The sequence below is a fragment of the Hyperolius riggenbachi genome, chromosome 1, assembly GCF_040937935.1.
Source record: "Hyperolius riggenbachi isolate aHypRig1 chromosome 1, aHypRig1.pri, whole genome shotgun sequence".
In the NCBI taxonomy this organism is placed as follows: domain Eukaryota; kingdom Metazoa; phylum Chordata; class Amphibia; order Anura; family Hyperoliidae; genus Hyperolius; species Hyperolius riggenbachi.
The window spans coordinates 530,387,872-530,409,440 of NC_090646.1; the positions used below are offsets into that span (position 1 = coordinate 530,387,872).

The 21,569-nt window shown below is 41.2% G+C and overlaps 1 protein-coding gene across 2 annotated transcripts in view; it reads left to right on the forward strand.

Annotated features, from left to right (window-relative positions):
• Positions 1-21,569, forward strand: part of CCDC60 (coiled-coil domain containing 60) — a 236,956-nt gene that overhangs the window by 128,457 nt on the left and 86,930 nt on the right. For both annotated transcript variants that reach the window (XM_068246317.1, XM_068246328.1), the window contains 2 exons: positions 12,398-12,598; positions 14,937-15,050. In XM_068246317.1, coding sequence (XP_068102418.1) covers positions 12,398-12,598; positions 14,937-15,050 — 315 coding nt within the window. The remainder of the gene's footprint in view (positions 1-12,397; positions 12,599-14,936; positions 15,051-21,569) is intronic.

The window sequence follows — 21,569 nt, forward strand, 5'->3', positions numbered from 1 at the left end:
GTCTCCTATATGATATATTTAACTGACATTTTTTATCGTAACAACCAACGATTTATACAGGAAAATCATGACGATTAACAACGTTGCCCAAACTTTCTCATCCCACTGTCCCTAAAAGTGGCCACAACTTTTAATTTAGATTCCAAGAAAGTTTAAGCTTTAGTCATTGGCAGGCAATGGGGACTGGGAACCTGAACAGACATATGACATGATGAGATAATCATATATATATGTACAGTGCCAAGCATACATACAACTAGGCTGTGTTCCTTTTTTCTTTGAGTCCTTGTAAGGGTTAACATTCTAGGACTCTGAACGACAGTTTTTTTGCAGTGTGACTTCAGTTGCTGACACTGATAACTAATTTCCGGCCATAAAAAGCTTGCATGCAGAGACATGGATAGAGAATAGATAAAAATGCCAGTTTAAAGAGAAACTCCGACCAAGAATTGAACTTTATCCCAATCAGTAGCTGATACCCCCTTTTACATGACAAATCTATTGCATTTCACAAACAGACCATCAGGGGGCGCTGTATGACTGATTTTGTGATGAAACCCCTCCCACAAGAAACTCTGGTACCACAGTACTCTGGGCAAACTGCCACAATGTAACAATGTTCACAGACAGGAAATGGCTGTTTACAGCTGTCTGTAACAACCAAAACAGCTAGGAGCAGCTACATAACCTGCCCACAGTAAAAATGTCACCATGTGATAAATGTCAGAATGTAAATCTGGGAGAGGAAATATTTTACAATGAGCAAACATTGACTAAATCATTTATACATAATTATTGTAAAAATGAAGCACTTTTTTTTATTACATTATTTTCACTGGAGTTCCTCTTTAAGACTGGGGCTGTAAAACATCTACAACTATCATCATTTAGCTGAGAAATAAAAAACTTTAATGGCAGGGGGGGGCGCTTTTAAACACAAAATAAAACCGTGGGATTCCAAGAGAATTCTATTGGATAAAAATGTTAATATCAGTTTATTTTTAGCTCAGGTGCTTTGCATTAACTGTGAATGTACTGTATGTGAGGTGATCCGTTAAAAATATTGCAGCAAAATATTTTAGCTTTCAGTGCTTTAGTAAGGACAAGTTCACACTTGCTTGAAAAATGTACCAGCTCAGGACATTTTTTTAAGGTCCGCTTAAACACAGTAAGTGAATCCTATGTTAAAAATAGGATCCGCTTCTGGGCTCTTTGCCCACTACATGCGATTCAGATTTGCGATTTTGACATAATTTTACATGTGATACCGATTTGCGAATTTTGAATCGGTACTGCATGCTGCATTTTTTGTTTTTGGTGTGTGATTCAGATACTACTGCAGTCAGAGATCAGCAGGATGCCAGGCAACTGGTATTGTTTACAGAAGCAGTAAAAAAGGGCGCATATGACTAATGGACAAAAAGGGCGCCGCCATAGACTGCAATGCAAAATATCTGCTATTGGGCGCCCGACAGGATATTTGGGCGCCTGAGAAATAGCGGTTGCAGGGATTGTGGTAACAAACGTTTTTGTTTACAGAATTAGGTTTATTACAAATTCGTTTTGACTTTGTGTTTTACTTATTTTTTCATTTTAAATTTCGCTTATAGGAGGTTTTACTTAATTTTTTGTTTTCATACGTAATGCTTAAATATCGTTTTCAACCTTATTCTATTAGAAATACATCGCTTTTGGCATTAGGTTTGTTTTTTAGACTCATTAGTTTTCAGATTTATTAAATTATATCGCTTTTAATATTACCGTTATCTTAAAATTTTTAATGCGGACTTGATTGTAAGGATATTTATTCTATTAAAAATATATAAATTATTCTATTTATGTTATTTATAGTGAAGTACTTTAAAGAGACTCTGAAGTCTCCCTAAAATGAGGTTTTTAGTTTAAAAACCTCATTACCATAATAGTCCCGCCTAAAACGCTGCAGAACCGCCGCTGAAAACCCCCGCGATCACCCCAAACTCACGGGGTACATCGCGGGCTCCTACCGCATAGAGGGAGCGCAGCTCTGCCTCTATGCACGTCAATCAGCCCGGATCGCCGCCTCTCCCCGCCCCTCTCAGTCTTCCTTCACTGAGAGGGGCGGGGAGAGGCGGAGATACATGCTGATTGACGCGCATAGAGGCGGCAGCAAAATCTACAACAAAGAAAGTCGTGGATTTTGCCTGTCGTACCCACCCGTGAGTTTGGGGTGATCGAGGGGGTTTTCAGCCGCGGTTCTGCTGTGTTTTAGGTGGGACAATAATGGTAATGAGGTTTTTAAAATAAAAACCTCATTTTAGGGAGACTTCAGAGTCTCTTTAAAGAGAACCTGTACTGAGTAAAAATATTTAAAATAAACACGAGGTAACTTCAAATGAACATTACATAGTATAGTAACCTTGCCGTCAGTTCCTCTCAGAAGCTCACCATTTTCTTCTGACAATGATCCCTTCCAGTTCTGACAATATTTTGTCAGATCTGAAATATATCAGTTGCTGTCAGTAAAATATCAGTTGCTGTCAGTTATAGCTGAGAGGAAAACTGATGTACCAGGTAAAGTCCATGTTTCCCTATGGCTCAAGTGGGCGATGTTACAGTTTAACTGTGTGCTGACCAGAAAGCTGTTATGGGTAATGGCCATTTTCAAAATGAAGGACGGAAAATTCCCTTGATCGCAGTGAACAAACAGGACGCGGGAAAGACACTGAGGAGTAGACTACATGGAAGGTAAGTATGACTTGTGTATGCTTATTTTGACTTTTAATTTTCAGTTCAGGTTTTCTTTAAGGATTAAATACTGTATATTATTGTTTCTATGTGTGTAAGGGTGTTTGTGCAGTGGGGATGGTTAGGGTTAGGCTCCACCAGGGGGATGGTTAGGGTAGGGTTAGGCACCACCAGGGGGGTGGTTAGGGTTAGGCACCACCAGGGGAGATTTAGAGTTAGGCACCACCAGGGAGGTTTTAGGGTTAGGCATCACCAGGGGGGCCTGGGGGTTAGGGATAGGTACAGGGAGGGTTCTGTGTGAGAGTAGGGTTAGGTATTGTTACAGTACAATATTTGTAACATATACAATTTATTAAATTATGTATATTTACACAAAGGGGGAGTCTAGGAGTTAGAGATAGGGAGAGATCTTTGTGAGCCTACAGTTAGGTATACTTGCAGTAAAATACCTGTAAAATCTACCATTGTATTACTATGCTTAAAGGGAACCTAAACTGAGAGGGATATAGGATGTTTACTTTTAAAAAATACCAGTTGCCTGGCAGTCCTGATCCCTTTGGCTGCGGTAGTGGCTGAATCAGACCTGAAACAAGCATGCAGCTAATCCAGTCTGACTTCAGTCAGAGCACCTGATCTGCATGCTTGTTCAGGGGCTGTGGCTAAAAGTATTAGAGACACAGGATCAGCAGGTGAGTCAGGTAACTGGTATTTTAAAAGGAAAAATCCATATCCTTCTCAGTTTAGGTTCCCTTTAATACAAGTGTAAATATCGTTTTTGTTATAGGCGCTATTTGACGTTTCATTTCCGATTTCGTTTTTTTTATAGACGGTATTTTGTCATTTCATTTCCCTTTATTCAACAGATTTAGCACTAGATTTTTGTTTATAAGCTATAAACAAAAAAATATTGTTTTTCATTACAACTTATAATTTCGGCTTTACCCCGCGCCCTTTTTTCCAGGCGCCCTTTTTTGATGCACGCATTGTTAACTGCCAGATTGTTACGTAGATGTTTGTATAGCTGACTTAAAATAAAATAATGAAATCACACAGAGACTGCGCACTGTGTCACTATGTAAAATTTACAGAGCTATACAGTATTAACAAAACAGACATCACTTGACTGACAAGCTGAATAAAAGTGTTGCGATGGAATTCGACTGAGAATCAATTAAGATAATGAATGTGTTCTAAATTTTAAGTCAATTGCATTTAGACTTTTTTTTTTTTTAACACAAATGCTCCTTCTTGATTCATGGTCAGATTTCTCACCAGTGAAATAGTTAGCTTTACTTTGAGCTGCAAATGGAACTTTATGACAATTCGAAGAGCAGACTGCACTCGGAATCAAAAGCTGAATAACGTCTGTAGGAAAATTAGAGTTTGACAGACATAGCTCTCTATACAATATATGCCCAAAACCTGCAGTTAAATCTTGTTTTTAGGCCCCTGAGTGTTTTATAATATTATTAAATAGCAAAGCCTCATAGTGGTTGATTCGCTTTAATTCAGTAAAGTGGGCCTCACCACAGGTACACCTTACTGGATGCCATAGTCATTATCCTAGCTTTGTTACTTGTCCTTGCTGATCTAGACTAAACTCACCTCTAACTATAGTGGCAGGTAACAAGCAGAGAGACCTAGCAAGCGTGTGTCCCAGAGGCGTAGCTATGGGTGGGCAAGGGGGGACATGTGTCCCCAGGCGCAGCACTGTGAGGGCGCTCAGCACAGTCGCTGAACCCCCACGTGTGTGAGAGGCGGCTTGCTGGCTGCACAAAGTGCCCCTGCTTCTCTCCCTCCCTCTGCAGAGGAGTGCAGGAAACGTTACAGCGGAAGGAAAGCAGGCTCATCTGTCTATATAAACCAGAGGAAGGGGAGCAAATCTGGCTATATAAGGAGGAAGGGGGGCTCATCTGGCTATCCAAATGGTGAAGGGGGAAGGGGAGCACATCTGTCTATCTATGGGGGAGGGGGCTTATGTGGCCTGCTATCTAAACAGCATTAGTCCATCTGTCTCCACCCATGACCACACCCACATTCTGATGCGTGTCCACATTTTGGGTGCAAAAATTGACTTTGTCCCCGGGTGCTGAAAACCATAGCTATGCCTCTGGCATGTTCTATTTCTCAGCTCCTGTGTCTGTCAGCAGTGGTTGGGTGCATTGTAAAGGGGTTACCAAAGCCTCTTGTCTCACAGAGCACATTTACCACTGCTGGAGGGCTTTAGAAAAAGCTGTTAAGAATCATTTGGTAATACCAGTAATTTATGGAAATTGTGTGTATAGGTTTTAATTTATGTGCATAAAAGTGACACAAAGCAGGGGTTAAAGGCACTCAGGGGTTAAATGTCTCACAATCTAATCCCTACCATAATCATATGTCTATACATGTATCTTGTAGTGTCTATACTGTAGTTTAGGGCCAATTTTAGGGGGAAGCCAATTAACTTATCTGTAAGTTTTTGGGATGTGGGAGGAAACCATAGTGCCCGGAGTAAACCCACGTAGAACACAGGGAGACCATAAAAAGTCCTTGCAGATAATGCCCTGGCTGGGATTGGAACCGGGAAGTGCTAACCACTATGCCACCGTATTAAGTCTCTGTACCTCCAGTGCTTCCCCTGTCCTCCCCTTCAAGGTCATTCCGGTGCTGAAACTCTCAAAGTTCACAACCGCGTGGCTGCACAGTAGTAGTATGGACCCATTCAGCTGAAGAGGCCGAGACTGATCGGGTCTTTCTGTGTTATTGTGCATGCACAAACCATCAATAAGAGACGTTCTTCGTGGGACGCAGCGCTGAAATGGCCAGGTGGCAAAAGATGGGGGAAGCCTCTGGATTACACAAAGGCTTCCTTCTATTGAGGTTAGTACCCCTTTGGGGCACTATTTTTTTACAGGTATGCTTTAATAAATAAGTTTTTTACTATCTTATTAAAATACCAAAAGGTAATGCAGTGGTTGAGTCCATGGAAAGATTCATATTACACCTGTTTTGCTTTAGTTTTTTTCTCACACTTCCTATGCATGTCAATACTATATTTTATATACAGTGCAACTGCCATTCCCAGGGAATGCATGGCAAAATTACCAGTACTTCCGACAGTTAGGTAGCAAGCATTATGCAATTAGCGCGACCTGCATTACCTAGGTAATGAATGTGTTGCTAGGCTACCACTTGTGCGCTAAATGTGAAATGCTTGCTACCGGTCGGAAGTACCAGTAAAATTGCTGTGTGCTTTCTCTGCAGGGCAGCTTTACTACATTAAGTGAATAGACTCCTTAGTAAGTATCCTGCACACGTATGCATCATGTAGAACTCTAACTATAAACTGTAAGGGCTGAAGTTTGTTTTGTTTCATATGTTGGGATTGAAAGTAAAAATAGAGGTTTGTGACATAGAGGAACAAATCACACATTATAATGTGGACTGTGGAGATTGTAATTTAAGGCAGTGCTATAGAGAGACTTATGAATTAAGTTACCCTTTTACAGTAAACTCTCATAATCCTCTCTTGTTTTGAACTCTCTGCTGTGCAGCAGTCTTGATAAATATCCCCCAGTGGTTCCGTCTTGCCTAAAAAACTAGATGTTTTTGTCAATCGCACGCACAGACTTGTGCTGGAAGACAACACTTTTTTTCCAAAGTCTCCAAAGTCATTTGTATGCAAATATTTACTATGTCACATTTTATTCACAAATCCTGGAGATATAGAGAAATACAAACATACATTTTGCCCCAAGGCAATGAAAGTAATTTGAATTTTGAGATACTACCATAAGAAGATAAGCAACCTGGCAAAATAAAGAAATGATGAGATTATTTTAAGGTGAAGAATTAGCCGTGAGAGAGGACATTAAAAAATGGATCTGGTGCAATTCTATCAGGTTGACTGAATTGTTTATATTGTGATAGTAAAAATAGGGCGACAGGAGGATAAATGCATGGAAATGAGCTTAAGGTTTTAAACAGCTTGTCTCCTAATAACCTGTCAGCTCAATAGCAATGTTCAGCAAATTCCTTATTTTGTTCAGCATGGGGGTGATTTTATATGATGCCTGCAACATGGGCATATATATTTATGGTGGCAGGATGCTTTTACCTCCCTGGGGAGAGTCTTTAAGTCCAATAAGAAGGCATAATAAGTTCTAATAGTGTACACATTTACACATTATTCAGAATAAAATGAAGACAAATAAAAAATCTAAGTAACTCCTGCCACCCAGGCTGCTAGCTTAACTGAATCAGTCCCTCCCGGTAGACTGCCAAGGAGTAGCAATAGTGGTATTGGCATAGCAATAGGGATCGGCGTAGCAATAGTGACCAGGGGTGTAGCAATAGGTAGCGACCATATCAGGGCCCTGGACCAGAGGCTCCTTCAACCACTTTATTTCCTCTTTATTGGATTTAGGCTGGTAATGAGCATCTCTATATGTGCTTTGATTAGTTCTAACCATTAATAATAAACGGTTCTGCATCCCAGCCTACACCTCTCTGACACTGCAGTTCTTCTTGGCAGGTTTTGGTGCTCTAGTCTATATCAATTGTTCTATATAGAGTACTTGAGGGGGCCCAATGTAAGACTCCCTATGGGGCCCAGAGCTCCTAAGATAAGCTACTGCCAATGACTATCATATAGCACAAATCTATTTCTACAATTTACACGAAATCTGCCCAAGTGGTCAGAGTTAGTAGAGTAACTGAACAACTAAATTCATCCTACTTGTGCTGCCTGATCTACTGCAAAAACTCAAGGATGGAATTTAAGGTTAGAAGGTCAATGTTAGTGCCAGGCAGAGCCGGATCATCCACAAGACAAACCTAGGCAGTTGCCTAGGGACTGGAGATAGTCCAGGGGCCTGGTGAATGTGCTAACCCTCCCCAAATCTTACTAAAAAAGCCAGGTGACCATCAGCGGTGGGCCTAAACTGCTATCTTGCCTAGAGACCCATTTCATCTTAATCCTTTTCTGGTGCCAGGAAGGGGTTAACATGTGGGGAAGGACTAATTTTAGGTGTCAGGTACAATTTATTGTTTGGTATTGGAAATGGGTAAGTCTAGGTTCACAGTGGGGCATTGTAAAATCAGGATCGCAGTGGAGTGGAAAAGTGAGTTAAGCATTCTGGGAGTTTTGCTGTCACTGACAGCAGAGTGAGTGGGCAACAGCATTGCTGGATCAGGGAGAGTGATGGGAACTGGGCAAATGCGTGTCGGAAATTGTTGAAACCTATGCCCTGGCAGGCAGTGGCCACAAACGGGGCGTAGATTTCAACTGGCTACGCCCAGAAGAGGTTGAATAGTACATTCTGCAGGTCTGGACGTGAATGTTGACACTGGGCATTAGTAAAGCAATTATTTATGCATGTAGACTATGGTGGAGAAGAGATTTAATGGTGGAAAGTTTTGTTCAGGTTTGCTTTAAGGAAAGGAAAACAAATGAAGACACAGGGATACTCCTCTCCCCTGTATGTCACCACTGTCTAAACCTAACATAGGAAAATAGAGCATTCTTTTGTCATGATGTAGTAGGATAATGTTTTGTTTTGATTTATGTAAGCTGTGGTGTAAATCATACAGAAACTATTTTAGGTGTCAGGCTTGCCAGGTACTAGCTATAGGTCAGATCGTATGCCCATATGACTGGCATCGAATCCAACCCTAACAGTTTGTCACAGGGGCCATCAAAGTCAATGGAACCTTTTTCACTTTGTGCGATGCGATGCTGTGCGAAGTAATGCTGTGCGATGTGATGCTGTGCGAAGTAATGCTGTGCGATGCGATTCTGTGCGATGCGATGCTGTGCGATGTGATGCTATGCGATGTTGTGCGATGCGATGCGATGCTATGCTGTGCGATGCGATGCTGTGCTATGCAATACTGTGCGATGCGATGCTGTGCGACAGAAGTGGTCCGGCCAAAACATCGCCATTTATTCTTTACTTTACTGCACATGTATTTCATTATGCATAAAAACATCACATTAAAAACAAACGTAATTTCACACAATGCTGAGATGCTTCATTTTTACTTAAAGAGAAATTGTACTAAAAATAATTTGATGAATAAAATTGCTGCAAAAAAGGCTGGCACCACACCAAAATAGTGGTAAAAAGAATTAGCTCTTTATTCAAATGCCATTAAAATGACATAAAAGTCAATTAAAAAAACATAGGCTAAGGCGGCTTAGCCTATGTTTTTTATTTAATTTTATGTCATTTTAATGGCATTTGAATAAAGAGCTAATTTTTTTTACCACTATTTTGGTGTGGTGCCAGCCTTTTTTGTAACAATTTTGTGGATGCTGGGATCTGAGGCTTGGGCACACAACAGCTCCTTTTTATTTGATGAGTGCTCCTCCATCTTTCATTTGACTTTAAATTAATAAAATTGCTTATTTTTTACAATATTACTTGATAAGTTATTTAGTCAGTGTTTGGCCATTGTAAAATCTTTCCTCACCTTTTGGTCTCCCTAATTTACATTCTAAAATTTGCCACATGTATTAGGTCTCTTCCCCATTTTCCCAGTGAGTGCAACGCAGGCTGTTGTAACGCACGGCACTGCGCTGAGCACACAACAATTTTACTGGTACTTCAAATGAAAGATTGCGTAATTAACGCGACCTGCATTTCCTAGCTATTACGCATTTTGCCATAGTGCCCCGACAACGTAAACATTACCTAGGTAACGCGGGTGTTGTAAAAACGCCCATTACTTTACTGACTAAAGTGTATGGCAACTTTACCGACGTTTTGTGAATACACACTATAGAGTCTATACACATATTTATTTACTCTTACTAACATTCATAAGGTTGGCTGCTCAAAAGTAAGACTTCTTTCAATATTTCTGTTTTAAAAACATGTATGAATGTTTCTTAAAACTTTAGCTTTTGTTGCACTACCCCTTGTAATGGGGAAGAAGTAAGCTTGTTGTGTTTACTTACTAAACCATGTTTAAAAAAAAAAAAAAGAAAAAAAAGAGAGAAGGCATTAAAGAAGAGAAATTACATTTCACATTTTAATGCAACTTTATACTGTAAATAGTTTGCTAAGATAAAAGTCTCACTGATCACAGCAGCATCCCTTAGCACTCCTGCAGCTTACAGCGTTTCCCACATCCTGATTCTGCCATTGGATTTATTCCCCAGTTACCGGTGTTTAGGCAAGATGGAAAAGCAGCCTGAGTACTTAAGGACTTTGATCAATAATTAACCTTGTGTTTGCCAGTGTAATCATAGTGTTAGGACAAGAGGCTGGGGTGAGGATGAAGGATTGCAGGCATGAACTGATGACAAAGTTGTGTCTTTCAGTAGTAATTACGGGGGCTGTGATTTGTATTCTTTTTTTTTGGCAAAATGAATAATGCTGTGCAGATCTGCACTTGTATAGTTTCATTAAACGCTTCACCAAGCCTACAGTAAGAAAACAACCATATAGAAAAAAGCTGTGAGGTCAAAAATATCCTTTATTATTAAAACAGCTAGTTTTCAAATGACTGTATTCATCATCCTCACAAAATACCTGAGCCAAACTAAACAAAGTGCAATCAGATACACTGCATACTTATTACAGCAATGCAGGACCTATAAACTGCCAATATTAAAGGAAATCTCCCTATAATACTGCAAAAAATTAGGTCCATGCTTGTGGTAAAAGCAGGAATTGTCACACTAATTCTGATACTGGTACTCTTACTTTCAAAAATCTTTTTATACTGCTTCAGGCATATTAACAGCAACTATTGTGACCAAAGGGTATTCTATACTTAGGGCAGATCGTGCATAATTCTACCCTTTTACCCTTTCATATTCTTCAGGAGCAGTTTGCCCTCACCCCAATTTTCCACTTTATTACCAACTTCAGCATGCCCTTAGGTCATAGTTTCCACCTGGCCTGTCCCACAACAGTGTCTATTTAATTATGGAAATTCTTAAAGCGGAATATAACCCTGCATTTCAACTTTGCTCTAAAACATTATTTACAGCATATTATATGCAAAAAGCATATTTTTTTTTACTAGACCAGCATTGGAAGGGTTAAACACAGAGGTTTTAAGTTCCGTGCAGACGTTTAGATAGTTACATTCTATTTAGTTAGATGTATCGATTGATAAACAGTTACACACTCTTTGGCTGTCCTCCAAGCTCCTTCTCAGTGAGAGAGATGAGTCACAATAAACACTTAAAAGATACATATTTGTAAACAAAAAGTATCTAACTGAAGTTCGGATGCGTCTGCAGAAATCTCTAGGGACTTTAAAGCCCTGTGTAACCCTTCCAATGCTGGTCTAGTAAAAAAAAAAATGCTGGTTGCATATAATATACTGTAAATAATGTTTTAGAGCAAAGTTGAAATGCAGGGTTATATTCCGCTTTAAAGATGGCACTATGAAACATTATATCCACAATGTTTACTCCATTCTCTTAGAATATCACTCAGCCCCAGTACTTGATAGGGGTCCTTGTCCAAGTGGAACCAATCTGGTGTTCAGTTGGATGAAGAGTAGTGGAAGACTGCCTCTCTACCCCTGTCTGGTCTCCCCTTGTGTTGGAGAAAGACTCAAATTTATACAAGTTTATACAATACATCAAAGTTACCATACTCCCTCTTGTTAAGCTAAATTCTCAGTCTAGACTCTAGACCTTATGCCCTAAATGCTCTATGCATAACAATTCCTTTCTTCGCCTTATGTGGCAATGTTCGCCTGTTGCGGACTTCTGGAAGCAGGTCACTGACTACCTACATCCAAGAAAGTGATGTTCCGCTCGATGATCCAGCAATTAATAATAATAATCTTTATTGAAGCAGTAGGACATGGCACAACATGCCTGCTAACATGTTTCGAGCACACAATGGTTCTTAATCATTTTTAAACTCATGATCCTGGGTTTGTCACTCAGATTTTATATACTGTACATAGGTCATAACTGAAACAGATAATTTAGGAGCTGGAGGTGCCTCAAAAGTTGAAGTGCCTGCTATTTATAGCTGCAGTTTGTATAGCGCTATTTTAAATTTTCCATTAGGCATTAGTGGGGGAGAGGGGGCGCCGGTTAGGGTACTCGATTAGGGTCAGGTATTATGGGTGGGGGGCCTTTAGTGTTAAGCATCAGTAGAGGGAGGGCTCGTCTGAGAATAGAGTTGGGCTTAGCAACATTGAAATTATGGTAACATTTACCAATATTTTACTATCAAAATTACCACTGGGATATTGGTAATTTTACCGATATTCTACTAGCGGATACTTCTGCCACATAATGTCCGCAGCACCTATTTTGCATATGCGCATTATACTAACAGCAGACCAGAATTGCCATAAACATGCTTAGAAGCTATTATTTCCCAATCAGGCCCAGGACTTATAATCGGCTGAAATCGAATGTAGATTATTATCTTTCCTGACAAGCAGAGAATCCACAAACAAAATGAGACTCGAATAAACAGTTCTGTTTAATTTCTTGATATTTATTTTATTACTAGATTTGCTTTTTGCCTGGAGTTATCCTTTAGCATAAAAGATACAAATTGCTGGATAAATGAGATACTTCACATAAACAATTATAATTATTGCTAGTAACACTTGCATATATGTACAGTATTTATACGAATGATATGTTGATTTGCTTCTTCGGGAATTTACACTTGATTTTCAATTGTGTTTTGATTGACAGGAGACTGATTAGCAGCGTAAAACAGGGCCGTGGATACTTTCACATTCTGCATCAAGAAGAGGCGGAAAAACAACTGGAAGTGCGAGAGAAACAGCGCCATCTGCAGGACAAGAATAGGACTGAGCCGAGGCCATTCCAGAATTCTGAGGAGGATAACTCTGCAAGTGATGAGGAATTCTGTACATCGGACAGTAAGACAAGGTGAACATTTTGTTGCCTACATCAACTAGTCAAGAAATAAAAAATCAGTTGCACATTTTTTTATGTAACAGAGTAACCAAGCAGCTCAGGGTGACCCAAACTACTAGGAATGTATAGGGGCATAAAAGGAACTAAAAAGCCCTCCTACTAAAAAAGCAAAGCTTGGTGTAATTGCCTTCTTAAAACAGAAGGAAATAATTCAGTTATAAGTGAACATTTGTGGTTACCCACAATGCACTACTACTAAATATGCAAATTATCCCTTTTCGCCCTTGTTAAGCAAAGCAAGCATCCAGAACCTCTGGTGTATAGCAAGCCTATAGCTTTAAGTTTTACACAGCCATATCAAACCCACATGTAGACAGCCTGTTTCGGACTTTTGGTCCTCATCGGTACATGGCAGGGATTGATAAGGCTGTATGAAATAGGGCTTGGACCAGTACAACAGTGTAACCCAGCAGCCCAGGGTGACCCAAACTACTAGGAATGTATAGGGGAATAAAAGGAACCAAAAAGCCCTCCTACTAAAAAAGCAAAGCTTGGTGTAATTGCCTTCTTAAAACAGAAGCAAATCTGCAATAATTCAGTTATAAGTGAACATTTGTGGTTACCCACAATGCACTACTACTAAATATGCAAATGATCCCTTTTCGCCCTTAGTAAGCAAAGCAAGCATCCAGAACCACTGGTGTATAGCAAGTCTATAGATTTAAGTTTTACACAGCCATATCAAACCACATGTAGACAGCCTGTTTCTGTTTTTATGTAAGTTATTAGATTTGCTTCTCTTTTCATGATCTGCTTCTCAGTTATATAATATTGTATACATTTGAATATGAGTCAACTTGAGTATAAGCTAACCCTAACATTTGATCCTCTTCAAATGGAAACTGGGAAAACTTAACTATAATGGGCAGTACACTATGAGTGATTTTTTTTTGTATTGTATGTCCACACATACGCATTTTAGTGCAATGTTTCCCAGTTTTTCATTATGGGTAAGGCAAGGACCGGCACCATCTGTTAAACGTATTAAAGCTCTTTATTATAGGCACATGTACAGTTTGCAATGAAGCATCAGCAATGTTTCGGAGGTAGTACCTCCTTTTTTAAGCTCTATCACTGTCTGAATAAACTTGAACACTTTCCATCTTATATAGCACAACCATCATGGAACTAACCAATAGAGATGTGGCAAGCGCCTTTGGTGACCAATCCCCATCAGTCCTGCAAAGCAGACCTGACAGGGGACAGCTACTTAGTATGCACACATTAAAACAGCCAATGAGAACTCATAAAATACGGACGTAGTGTGTTCCCACACCAATATCATCTAATGTTGCGAGCTTGATTGAAGATCTCCGCTCACCTGCCACCACACACCGCCACTCCCCGCGCAGCTCTTTGGAGGATGAGCAGGGCTACAGGAAGATGGAGCCCAAAGCACTGTACTGAAGACACAAATAGTCTCCAGTGCAGAGCTTCGGACGCCATTTTCCCGTAGCCCTGCTGTGCCTGCCGGAAACCAAAATCCCGTGGGCTGGAGGAGAGCTACGGGCTGCTGTCGGGGAACTGACGCGGGCGTCTATTAGACGCCGCCAGTCAGTTAATCTCCTGAGGGGACAAGCAATCCGGCCCCGCATCAGCCTGCTGGCCGGAGTTTTCCCACCCCTGCCCTACGTGCTTAATTGAAAGCAACAAGTATTTACAGTAAATCCAGAAAGTTCTGCTATAAATAACCTTTCAGTACAATGGATATAAAAAAAAAATTAGTTAAAAAAAAAGAAACATATGCTATATGTGAATTAATGAGCTGTGAAATACCAGAGGTATAGAAAAAAAAACTATATTAGGTCTCCAGAGCCTTTATTTATGGGCAGACGTGACTGTGAGCTGAATTGCCCTGTATTCTCAGACCCACTTTCTACTAATACTCCTAATTTAGCAGGTTGTGTTCCGATGCTTTTATCACCTCTATGCAGCGGGCTGTGTAAACAGATGGGGAGGCAAGCTGGTGGGAAGTTTGCGGCACTGATGCTGCAGGGAATTGCTTACTCTATGAATGTGTTATGACTTTTTTCCGCTTTGCTGATATCTTCATGTTACAGTCTGTTTATAAGGCATTCCTTTAATGTATTTTTTTTTTTTTAAGAGTTGCTTGAAGCTTTAGCAATAAAGTAACATTGCCAAACCTTGCGGTACCTGACGCGAACTGCATGCAGTGGCTTTATTAGATATCTTCATGCTGTTTGTTCTGTGTTTTGCACTATGGAGCATGTGAGTGCTTTACATAGTGATATGTATTTTACTAACTTGGATGAATGTATTTTCCCTCCAGGTTCTTTCTCACAGAACCTGAAGAACAACAGAAAAAAGAAAAGAGACCATTGAGTCGTCCATTTACTCCAATCCACAACAGCCTGCTTTCCAAAGCAGTCCCTGAAGCAGACCCGTGAGTTTCATTGCACATCATTATTATTATTACCTTCATATTTTTGTGCTGCTTAGGCACCAAACGTTTAAAGGGTGACGCCATTGTTGTACAAAAAAATGACTGTATATAAAATGTGAAATGACTGCACGAGTAATTTTTTATCTTTCACTTTAAGCCTACAGTTGCTATAAAGTGGTAATGTGGCAACAATACATAGTTTAGTGTAAAAGACTTCCCAGAATTCTCTCCACATTGTTTGTGGCATTTAAAAAAAAAAAAATGCATGAAGCAGGAAGTACATTTTTAAAGCGGACCTGAACTTAGAACATCTTCTCTGCTCTAAAAGATATCCAACAGCATAATAACCTTTAAAGAAAAACATTTCTTTGCTACAGCTGATACAAATCCTGCAATACATCCGCTGTTTGTCTACTTCCTGCTTTCATGGAAGCAGGCATATTGTTAACATCCTGTGTTTACAAATTAGCTTGTGCTTAGTCACAGATGAGGGGGTAATTAGACAGGCTAAACTCTCTAAATACATACAGGGTGCATTTCTCTTTGTTTTCTTTCTGTCCTGTGCAAGAGTTCAGGTCCACTTTAAGCTTCTATTTCCACTCTCAGGCCCAGTGCACACCAAAAACCGCTAGCAGATCCGCAAAATGCTAGCAGATTTTGAAACGCTTTTTTCTTATTTTTCTGTAGCGTTTCAGCTAGCATTTTGCGATTTTGTGAAGCGTTTTTGGTGTAGTAGATTTCATGTATTGTTACAGTAAAGCTGTTACTGAACAGCTACTGTAACGAAAAACGCCTGGCAAACCGCTCTGAAGTGCCGTTTTTCAGAGCGGTTTGCGTTTTTCCTATACTTAACATTGAGGCAGAAACGCATCCGCAATCCAAAATCTGCAGCAGCCCGGGAGTATGCGTTTCTGCAAAACGCCTCCCGCTCTGGTGTGCACCAGCCCATTGAAATACATTACCCAAGCAGATCCGCACCCGCAAGCAGATCGCAAACCGCAGCAGAACCGCTCTGGTGTGCACTAGGCCTTAGAGTTTCTTTTGTTGTATTACAATGACTTATTCATCATAAAGTGAGTGAATTATGCACATCTGTGGGCATGCAGGGAAGGGATGCACCTCAGTTGGAGTAGTCTCTCATGTCACCACAACAACCATCCGCAAGATCAGGAAATTATTGCGTTAAGCTTGTTCACGTCCCAGCTCGAACTTGTGTCTTTTAATGTATACTAAGAAATCTCTTTGGGCATGGGTGGAATCAGTGCCGTAAACGTAGCAAGATGTAAAGAGTGGAAAGAAGAGAGAGAAAACTGAGAGAGAGAGAGAGAGAGAGAGAGAGAGAGAGAGAGAGAGAGAGAGAAGAGTTAGTGAGAAAGCAATCTAGTAGAGAGAGCAAAGAGCAAAATGACAGGAAGGAAGAGAACAAAGTGGCAAAGAGAGATCAAGGTGATAGAGAAAAGAACAGAGAGCTCAAGGTAAAATAGAGTACTAAAGAGAGCTCAAGATGGTGGGGGCTTAAAGTGGCAGAGAGAGAAAATGAGGGCTCAAGATTGCAGAGGGAGAAAGTGAAAGCTCAAGGTGGCAGAAAGAAATCATAAGGACTTAAGATGGCAGAGAGAGAAAGTGAGGGCTCAAAGTGTAAGAGAGAAAAAGTGATGGCTCAAGGTGGCAGAAAGAGAAATTAAGGGGTCAGGAAGGTGGAGAGAAAAAGGAGAGAGCTCAGGGTAGCAACAAGACAAAGGAGAGAGCTCGGGGTGGCAGGGACAAAAAGGGAGAGCCCAGGGTGGCAGAGAGGAAAAAGTGAGCTTGAGGTGGCAGAGAAAAAAAGAGAGGCTTGGGGGACAGGTAGAAGAAACAATATTTAAAGTACCAGGTAAAAAGAGAAAACATTTCTAGCATCACAGATCCCCAGGGATGCAGGCTGAGATCTTCTCAGATAGTTTCTGCTCCCTTCCAGTATGAACAGCAGGAGCAGCAGCCTGGCTCAGAGACTGCCTGATAAGTTGATAACTCCTTCATCTGGGATGTTTCACGTCACATAAAATAAAATAATACAGGATTTGTTGCTGAAACCTTGGTTGATACAGAAAATGTAATATTTGCGCAATGCTTACTAAACCATCAGATAGCATAATTAAGTACTCTCCATGGAGTTGGGTTTTAATACTGTTCACAGCTTTCTATTCAGAAGTTAATTTAACTTTTTACACAGATCACATTGTTAACACATAACTTATCTCTGAAGCTGTAATAGCAAAAAGATTGCTAAGAGTTCACACACACACTATCTTCCAGTGCCATAATAGAAGTCAGCAGTGTGCTGGGAATTACCATTCCCCAATACACTACCTTGGTCTTAATTGTCTTCTTTTCTGATACTGGAGCTTTCAGGCTTGTCCATAAAGATTATATTTATTATTATTCGAATATAGCAGCCCTTTAAAGTAGACCTATTCCACGCCCTGGACACCCTCCAGATTATCCTTACTGTCTTTATTTTCTCTGCAAATCTCCATACTTCTCTCCTTTGTGTGCTAACTCCCCGTAGGGTTTGTGACATCTATGCATGGGCCGATGCTGCCAGGTTGTGTGCTCTTCAAGCTAATCTCTGGACTAATTCAAAGGGTTTGGCATCACTTGGGTGGAAGAGGCTTACCAGAAGCTGGGTCACACCGAAGATGGGCCCAGGGCCGGCGCTACCATTAAGGCAAAGTAGGCAGCTGCTCCAGGGCCCCAGAGCTTGTAGGGGCCCCCAGTGGCTACAAGAGGAAAAAAATTTTTCAAATCGGCCTTATAGTTTTTGAGAAAATCGCTTTTAAAGTTTCAAAGGAAAAAAAAAATACACATTTAAAAACCTGCCGACTTTAATGGTTAATAGCAAATCCACCTTAAATGCTAGAAACCCTAAATTTGCAGGATATGTTAAGGAGATCGTTAGGAATAAGAGGAAAAAACAATTTTTCAAAAAGACCTTATAGTTTTTGAGAAAATCGATTTTAAAGTTTAGAAGGAAAAAAGTATACTTTTAAATGCAGTAAATGTCACTTTTAGTAGCAAACCTAACGGTAGTGTAATTTTACATGCATCAAACGAAAGCGCAATAAATTTCCTGACGGGGTTTCCAGGGGGTCCATACGCAGCCACAGCGCTTTGGCCAGGGATCGCTATACAGCCGCAATATGGCTGCATGAAGAGCCCTGACATTTTTTCCTATTTTCTCTCCACTCTCTGAACATTCGCTCTCTTCCCTTATCTCCAAATCCCATCTAACCACCTGTTCTTTGGATCCTATCCCATCACATCTCATTCCACAGCTATCCACATCCCTCATCCCTGTCCTAACATCGCTGTTTAACCTATCCCTCTCCACCGGAATTTTTCCATCCTCACTCAAGAGGGCTGTTGTAACACCACTACTTAAAAAACCATCTCTAGACCCCACCGAACTTGCTAACTACCGCCCAGTGTCACTTCTTCCATTTACATCTAAATTACTTGAACGCCGCATCCATGCAGAACTAAGTCAGTATTTATCTGCAAATTCCTTGCTCGATTAGTTCCAATCTGGCTTCCGGCCAAACCACTCCACAGAAACAGCCCTCACCAAAGTAGCTAATGATCTCCTCACAGCTAAATCCAAAGGCTATTATTCCATACTCATCCTTCTAGATCTGTCATCAGCATTCGATACTGTCGACCACACTCTACTCCTACAGATCCTTTCATCTATAGGAATAAAGGACCTCTCTCTCTCCTGGATATCTTCCTACCTCTCTGGAAGGTCTTTCACTGTTTCTTATTCAGATCAGGCCTCCTCTTCACATCCTCTGTCTGTAGGGGTACCTCAAGGCTCTGTCCTCGGTCCCCTCCTCTTCTCCATCTACATGCACGGTCTTGGTAACTTAATCAGCTCATTTGGTTTCCAATACCACCTATATGCAGACGATACACAACTGTACCTCTCGGCCCCAGACCTTAACTCCCTCCTCACCCGGGTTCCCGACTGCCTGTCCGCTATCTCCTCTTTCATGTCCTCTCGTTTCTTAAAACTTAATATGAATAAAACTGAACTAATAGTCTTTCCACCATCCCTGTCCACCCCTTTGCCTGATATTACAATAAATGTTAACAACACGTCTATAACATCAGTTCCCAAAGCACGGTGCTTGGGGGTAATATTTGATTCCTCTCTCTCATTTACTCCTCACATTAACTCCCTAACCAGCTCCTGCCATTTCCAACTGAAAAACATAGCACGTATCCGACCTTTTCTCTCCCATGACACAACCAAAATGTTAGTACATGCTCTTATTATATCTCGATTGGACTATTGCAATATATTGCTTGGTGGACTTCCAACTAACCGACTAACACCGCTCAATTCTGTACTGAACTCTGCTGCTCGACTCATTCATCTCTCCTCTCGCTCTTCCTCTGCTGACCCTCTCTGTCAAGCTCTTCACTGGCTACCAATTAATGAGAGGATTCAGTTCAAACTCTTAACCATAACCTACAAAGCTCTCCACAATCTCTCTCCCCTGTACATCTCCTCACTAGTCTCCAGATACCAACCCAACCGCAATCTCAGATCTGCACACGAGCTTCTTCTATCCTCTTCTACAATTACCTCCTCACATTCACGTGTACAAGACTTCTCATGTGCCTCACCCCTCCTCTGGAATGCCCTTCCACAACACATCCGCCACTCTTCCACCTTCGAAATCTTTAAACGCTCCCTCAAAACCCACCTTTTCCGACAAGCATATTCTCTAGCTTAGGCCATGCACCCACTAAATAACCTAATTACGCACTGCCTGTACATATACTGTATACTTCCCCCACCTCTTGTTTCCACCCCATTCCTTTAGATTGTAAGCTCGCAAGGGCAGGGCTCTCACCCTTTTGTGTCATGGAATGTTATTAATTCAATTGCTTGCACACTGTTAGAAATGTATACATTTTTAGTCATCATGTTAAATCAAGTTGTAATCAGCAGTGCTGTATCTTGTATCAGTGTTCATATTTCAAGTATATCATTGTCTGTATCATTATGTATCCCTTGTTTGTTTTCTTACATTGTACAGCGCCACGGAATATGTTGGCGCTTTATAAATAAATAATAATAATATTTTTCCAATTTTTTTTTATGTTTAGAGTGTGGGAATTTAAAAAAAAAATGATGTGGGGTCCCCCCTCCTGAAACTTTTTAACCCCTTGTCCCCCATGCAGGCTGGGATAGCCAGAATGTGGAGCTCCGACCGATTGGGGCTTCACACCCTGACTATAGCAGCTGCAAAAAAGGTCCCTTAATGCCGATTTTTGTTCCGGGGTATATGTTGGGGGGGGGGGGGCAGGTTTATTTTGCCCTGGGGCCCCATTGTTGCTTAAACCGGCCCTGGATGGGCCTGCACTTATTGGCAACTTCTGCAACACTAGCACTTCAGGAAATGGGACAACAGACATAAGTAGATTTTACTAAGAAAATATGCTATGTAACCTATAATCACCCTGCTTGCTTGCTTGCCTAAAAATATAGTAAAGGTATTCTTTAAAGGAAACCCATAAAAAGTGAGATACTTACCCATGTAGATGGAAACCTCTGGATGGTCCAGAAGCTTCCTGATTTAGCTTTTAGACCACTGCTGCTTTGCAGGGTTCCTCTGAACATATCAGACGAGAGCTTTGCGGATATGTTCCCATGGCCGTAGTACTGCGCAAGCACAGAACGCTCCTAGCTGCGCAGTACTATGGCCATGGGAGCGCTGCGGAGTGGATGTGCGCAGCTGTGCATGTGTAGTACGCCCGACTGGCCGTGGAGACTGGGGCTGCTACCGGGGGATCTCAGAGGCTATAGACCGCTGCGAGGGAGTGATCTGCACGGAGGGGACTGGAGGAAACCCCAGGTATGTATAAAAGTTTTTTCCCCATCTCGTCTCAGGTTCACTTTAAGGGGCCAGACACTGCTGGTACTGAAGTGGTTAAATTACTTAATTCACTTCATTTTCTTAAATATTTGTTTTTTCTTATTGGTAAAAAAAGAAACTTTCTTTTGCATGTTTGTCTGGTAGTGAATGTAATGCTAAGGGCTTGATTCACTAACCGGCGCTAAGTGTTAGCAGCGGTGTGAAAAGCCCTTTTTGACCGCTAATGCGCGCAAACCTACTTTGCGCTCAGCCCCGTGCACTGCGTGCGCAGCGTGGGTGCGCTTATATTAGTGCGTGGTGCGACGATAACGTTGCACCCGCTGCCCCTTAAAAGTCACACCCGGTGCGACGCAAATGGCGCATCGGGTGCCCCCGAAGCGGCACATCACAGCGCTGCTTAACGGCACCCAGTGCGCCATTTTCGTCACACTGGGTGCGACTTTTAAGGGGCAGCATCGCGTACTATTACCCGCACTGCGCAGTGAGTGGGGCTGTATCAATTGTGTGAGCGCAAACCACCTAACGACGTGGTTTGCGCACACTAACACTTAGGGCACACTAACCGGCTTAGCACCGGTTAGTGAATCAAGCTCTA